Source organism: Protobothrops mucrosquamatus, unplaced genomic scaffold (assembly GCF_001527695.2).
Source record: "Protobothrops mucrosquamatus isolate PMUCROS unplaced genomic scaffold, P.Mucros_1.0 scaffold_138, whole genome shotgun sequence".
Lineage (NCBI taxonomy): Eukaryota > Metazoa > Chordata > Lepidosauria > Squamata > Viperidae > Protobothrops > Protobothrops mucrosquamatus.
Window position 1 is genome coordinate 14,539 of NW_015386214.1, and position 6,855 is coordinate 21,393.

A 6,855-nucleotide genomic window follows, 5' to 3' on the forward strand; every position below is an offset into this window, starting at 1 on the left:
AGTATTCACTGTTCATTGTGTGTTCCAATGTCTGTAGTGAGGAAGATGATCAAAGAGCCAGCTTCAAAAAGGATTTAGAACAATTGGAAAGTATAAATGGAGCCATATGGAAATAGCCACAGTCTTCCTCAAAGTGTTTTGATCCTTCCAACCATTTTGGCCTGCAGCTTCTTTTATTCATGATTTGGTTGTGTTCGTTAAGGCAAATGGGAGTTGCAGTGCAAAATATTTTGGGAATACCAGGTGGATAACATTCTCTATTATGGAACTATATAACTGCTAAGGAAGACATTTAGCTCTTTTAATGTATACACTCTTTACCTTGGAAAATATTTTTCTTGCTTGCTTATTTTAAACCAGACCAGCTAGATCAATAAAACAGTTTATAGTCTATGTGACATTTTTCTTAATGTTAGCTCTATTCCATTTTTGTGGATTTTTTTTTTTGTTGTTAGCAGTCTCTTCATGTTAATTTCACAACTAGGCACAGAATGACATTCTGGGGACTGAGGCTGGAATTTTTGCCCTTTCTTTCCTCAGGCTCATTTTGGACAAATCCCCAATACTTGTTGAAAGTTTTGCAAGGCAATGGAAGCAAAAGATCTTTATACTCCTGCAGTGTGCTGGTGTCTCTTATCCAAAAACACAGTGGCAAACATCGGAACCGAGTCCCTCATTTGCACATAGGCTTATCACTCTATAAGGTAAAGAGAGTTGTGTTTAAATGTGGGTTTGAATTGCTCAAGATGAAGAGAAGGAAGCTCCTTGGATTTGCCAAGCAAAAACTGTAATCATCAACTTATTTTCCAGTATGGGACTATGATCTTAACCAACAGAGATGTCCCGGTTTCATCAAATAGGAACTGAATATTTAGTCATGTTTTTTTTTCTTTGCTCGAATCTTTTATTCTTTTTCTTTCTAGTTTGTATTTATCTTTTCTTATTGTAGTTAGCACTTGTAACAACATATTAAAATATTTAGCCTTAGAGAAATTGTTATTAAATCAAGATGAACAGAGATTATCAATTAGAGGCAGAGAAAAGGAGAAGGGCCAGGAGAAAGAATATCATGTAAGGAAAATATAGATAAGATCCTACACCCATTCCTGATTTGATAATTCCTTTAACATAGTAAACACACCAACATTTTCTACTATATTCAGCGTAATTTCTTGTACACTTTAAAAAAGGTGGAAAAGGTTTTAAAGACAATGTAGGCCTAAACAACCCTCCCTGCAAAAGTTTAATCAACAATGGCAGAGATTCTGGTTGATGAGTTTAGTGCTTTCGTGTTCTGACTGGTTCCACCACTTAACAATTTTCATTTTTAAATGTCTTGATGCTTACTTGTTGACACATGTCCTTTCTCTTCCTTCTAGGTGGACCAGGAGGTATGTAGAACCTTTTCATCTTTTTTGAGGGGGGGGGCATAGTTTGGTACCATAGTTGTTATAAATTACTTTCCCCTGCTCTCTTACCGAATTAAGATTAAGTAGAAATTGTGCAGCTAACCTCAATGAGTGCAGCAAAACTGACTTTCTGCTGTGAATATGATTTTCATTTATTCAAAGCCTGAATGTTGGAGACATGATGTTGAAGGTAGACAGTCTGAAATGCAATATACTTAAATTAGTAATAAAGAACATGTCTCAGTAATTGCAATGGATTTACTTTAAGTATCATACATCATAAAATACTTACGGGTCTTTATGTGAAAATGTTGAAATATATTGCTTTCAAGAGCTGAAATATTCAGATTGAAATCTTAATATTTTTTTGCTAGAAATTATTATTAAACTTGTTCACAATCTTGATCATTTTTTTTTGCTTGTCCAGATCTGAACACTGTCCAATGTGAGTGTTTGGATATGGCATTCAAGTACTCCTTGTTCTTATTTTAGATAAGCTTCTTAAGGAAATTAGAAAAAAATGACTGTTAATGCCAAAGTGATTGAATACATTTCAAGATAATGCACTTTTATGGCTTAATTAAGGATTAATGACAATGTTCCTGGGATATGCCCAGAAGCAGTAGACAAGGTTGAGTGAGAAACGATTTTATTACATTTTTCTCCTTTCTTTTCTTTTCGTTTCTGCCTCTAATAATTATATATTCCTGGGAGACATTCAACCAACTTTTTGGCTGATTTGTGGAAATTACTTGTAGATGCCACTAAATCGATATAAACATTTTTCTCCACTGCATATAGCCAGACTTAAATAATAGTTTAGAGCTACTTCATCTCAAATATGTTGAGTTTTTCAAATTTAATAAATGTATTTTAGGATGGGAAAGTGCTGCTTTCAAGAAGAGATTAGATGCTACAGTTCAGTAGAAAAGCTTTTCCAAACCTTTCTCTAACTATTGATTTCTATCTCTCTGGATTCTTAGTGAAGTCCCTGTAGTTTGGTGAATTCTAATATCCTAATATTTTTTTCATGGTTTCATTCTTATTCAAGAATTGTAATTTTTCTTTATTCTTCTTTCCTTTTCTTTTAGCTCCACTTTCCCCTAATATTATTTTTAGATACTATCAAAAACTGATCTGAACCACATTCAGATTATAACCACATTTATAATGTCTGTATTTTTTCCCAACCTGTTTGTTTTACAAATCCAAGCATTAATGTAAATGTGCACACATTTTCATTTACAATTCAAGTCCATTTTCATGTGGCTACATGTGCTTTTGAAAATGGTTTGGAAAAGTATCTTCAGCATATGTGAGAGTGTGAGCACAGCACCTCTGTTTAGCAGCCCAAGTCCCACAAGGACCCAAAGGGAGAAGCTGGCGCAAGGCTTGTGAAGGCCTAGTGGGGCAGGAAGAGGGGGGAGATAGCTGGGAGGGGGCACAAATGAATAACATGCTCTGGACAGTTGTGTGTTTTAAATCAATACACTGGACAAGATTTTTTTTCCCCAAATGTTTTGCTTTCTGTTTGGTAATTATGATAGACCACTTCAAACTGAATAGAATTATAATTTCAGAATGATAGTATAGCACACAGGAATCTTGAGAAATATGAAATTAACTTTTAATAACTAGAATGTATTTAATTGCATTATGTTTCTGACATACTGCATGAGTTCAAGAGGGCTAAGAGTTTCTTGCTGCTGATTTTTGTTTGTACTCAGTGTCTGATGCATCTCACTGCAATGTGCAAGAATAGTTATCCAGCACTGATAGAATCCAGTTGCCCTGATACTGTTTTTCCATTGTGGCAATATGCTGGCAAAACCTTTCACTATGCCTGTCACTGATTGCAATTAGATTTTCAGGGGGGAAAATCCAAGTATGAATGCAGCAAATGAATCTTTGGTGATGTATTGCATTTCATGGTCTTGTACACTGTAAGAAGTTTGTCAACCAGCTAAATGCAGTTTGGTGCTCTGTAGTTGCCAAGAAAAATCTCAACATTCTTGAATGCTTGCTAGGTGTTTTTGTCTGACTGCACAAGCAGATCTTCAAAGCACCTGTCATTGATAATGTATCTGATTTGTAAACCAACAAAAATGCCTTCCTTAATCTTGGCATGAGTTATACTTGGAAACATCTGTCTTTAAATAATGAAAACCTTCAGTTTCCTTGTTCATCGCTCTCACAAAACTTTTCATTAGTTCAAGTTTTATGTGAAGTAAAGGCAAAAATATATTTTATTGGGCAACACATGAAACATGTACCATGTTTTTCTGTCCTGGAACCAAATTCTTTCAAAGCAGCCACTTCTTTTTAATACAATGCAACTCCCTTACACAGCTGTCCCATTCACGTATGTAAAACAGTACTTAGTTATACCCAAGCTGCACTGGATATAACTTTTAGATATCCACAGATATTTCAGTTGTATTTGGCGTACTGCATGTGCTTCAACACCAGTTCCATGTTTTTGTATGTTTATTTCATGTATGCAGCATAGCTAACAGATACTGAATGGTGTTCATTGCCATTGTGTAAGAAGACTTCTATAAAACAGCATGTGATAGGTTAAATCACAGGCTATTTCCATGATTAGCAGCCCAAAATCTACAAAATAAGCCTAAGAGTGTTGAGGAAGGAAAATCTTTGTTGTTTAGAACAATACAAATAGAATAACATAATCAACATAAAGCTAACGAAATCAGCATCAAATCAGGTCATAAATGGTATAAAACTATTACTAAGGTAGCCTGAGATTAGTTTGTAAACATAAAAAAGGGAGTGCATTAGTGCCAAGATGAAATCCATAAAACAAATCTATATATTACTGAAACTCTCCTTATCTATTTGTAACCTTCTCTTGGGTGAAACGGTGAGTCATTGAATCAATATATTTCAAATGGGCTAGCTTAAAGAATGCATCACAAATATGAAACCCATGGGACTGAAATTTGTCAGAGTTGTGGTTTAGTGCCTCTGCATTGTCATGGTCAGCTGTGGTCATATAATAATTTCTAACACTCTCTACCAGCTGCCTGGCAGGAAGGAAAGTCAATGAGTAAGTCAGCAGGAAGTCAAAGATCATTCCCATTTCCACTGTTTTTTGCCTGACTATGGTCATTCTGTTTGTCTGTTTAGGCAAGGAAATATCTCTGAAATGATGACCCAATGGGTTATGAATTGCCTAATAAGTAACTAAAACCCATGGGTATGTTATATTTCCATCTAGCAATGAAAAGACTACAAATAGGTGTCATATGAAATCCTCTAATGAGTGTATTCCATTGGAATAAAGATTAAGATTGATGACAGCCTAACAATGGTAGACCAGACTAAAAAAACTGTTGTCATATGTATGTTGCCATACATTATTGCAACAGTCATAGTAACAAAATCTTGCAGATCTGATTGTGCTTTCCTCTCCCTCACTTTACTTTAGTGTGTGCTAGGGAGAGCCTGCTTGAGATGTTTAACTAATTTCTTGGTCCAGGCTCATGACCTCTTATCTGACTGTTGCCTTTGTTGCTGCTCTTTCTTCCGTCCTTCAAAGTCACTGCCTATTTCCTCTACATTTTTGCCTTTTATTTTATTTTATTTATATATATTTATAGAGTCATACATACATGACTCTAGATCATGTATGTGAGATGATGTAGGATTGACCATCAATATTAAGGGAATCAGTAATCATGAAATATGCTGCAAACCAGCACTTAGTAGGACAGCAATGAAGGGCATGGAAAAGATACAGTGACAAGTCACTAACTATAAAGAATCAAATTGTCCAGACAACAGTTTTTCCTGTGGTACTCTGTGGAATTAAGGAAAATTGAACTTTGAAGATGCAAATAGAAAGAGCAATGACATTTTTGAAGTTTGGTGATAGAAGAGACTCTCGGGAATACTATAGATAACAATAAAAATGAACAAATGGATCATAGAGCAAGGCAATCAGAGTCCTTACTCAAGACATTAATGACCAAACTATTACATTTGTCATACTTTGTGACCAGGTTTTCAGCTTCTTGAAGGCCATAAAGGTAGGGAAATGGAAAAATAGAGAACAACCTGCAGCAAGTTGGATAGACTTTTTAAATTAAATCCAGTTTACTGACTACAGTATCCCTTAAATGAGCTTACATTTCATGCATGACAAAACTCAAATCCCGAAGAGATTGCCCAACTTGTCAAAAGCACTCAAGTTTTATTAAGGTTTGAGAGTAGTACACAAATTCAAATTCTGACAACTCTCCAAATGTTCTGAAATTTTACTTCAGATTTAATGAGAATATTCTGTTCCTGAGTGAACCCACCAGGCTTTTGTGCTTTAAAAGCTAAACTCTACAGGTTGCTTTGCTGTGAAACCTGTCAGGCTGTCATTGCTTCCCATAGGGAACTTTTAAGGCTATAGGGGATGGCTAGCTATATTATCTGGCTAGAGCAGGGAAACCAAATCTATTTGTCTTTCATGTGGTGCTTTGGACCAATTGGGAGACAGCACTTTGCCATTTAAACTCATTGAAGCTTGGAGCTGGAGACTGCTAAGAGGTAATTTCAGACATGTATTGAACATCAAGATTAATATAGTGAAGTACAAAACCAAGAGCAGTTTTAAAATTGGAAATACAATGAATCACAGCATTGACCAAAGCATAAATGCTTTGCATTTAATATATGATGCATTCTAAGGGGCAACCCCACCCTCTTAGCAGATGATAAATTGCTCCATTAGCAAGAGAGAAATACAACAAGAGTGAGCGAGAGTGCAAAAGTTGCTCTGCAAATGCTCTTGTGGTAACAAAGTCCATTGGAGAGTAAAATGTCAGAGTCATTGTGAGGTATGGCTGGCTCCGGGAGGCTCCATTTTTCTTAGCCAATGTAATTATTGATAGTCTTTCTGTGCTGAGTATTCTATTTAGTTGTTGGTGATAGAAAGGCCTAATAAAAGGGCAAGTTTTTCTTCATGGTCGCATTATAATAGTGGAAGTGCTCGAAGTATACCTACAGTTGTAATTCTAAGCATGCTTACACAGAAGTAAGTCTGGTTAAAATTAAGGGAGTTTTTATGGAAAAACAAGAACAGGAACAGTATGAAGAATATAGTGTTGGTGTATTCTTGGGTTTCAGGGTGATACAAAAATGAAGCTAAATACAATTTTGAAAACAATTGGATCGCCCTATTATTGCATATTTTTTCTTCTTCTGTTCACTTGTGTCTGATTCTCAGAGAGTGCCTGGACAAGTCCTTGCGGGTTTTTTGGCAAGTTTTTCCCAAAAGTCGTTTGCCATTGCTTCCTTCCTAGGACTGAGAGAGGGTAACTGGCCCAAGGCCAGCCAGCTGGCTTTGTGCCTAAGGTGGGACTAGAACTCACAGTCTCTGTTTCTAGTTTGATGCCTTAATTACTACACCAAACTGTCTCTTGCATGTTCCTGACCA

The 6,855-nt window shown here is 35.9% G+C and overlaps 1 protein-coding gene across 1 annotated transcript in view; it reads left to right on the forward strand.

The window, feature by feature from the left end:
* CAPN14 (calpain 14) overlaps positions 1-6,855 on the forward strand; it is a 32,058-nt gene that overhangs the window by 12,998 nt on the left and 12,205 nt on the right. Inside the window, exon 10 of the mRNA XM_015818515.1 lies at positions 541-713. Within this exon, the coding sequence (XP_015674001.1) occupies positions 541-713 (173 nt within the window). The remainder of the gene's footprint in view (positions 1-540; positions 714-6,855) is intronic.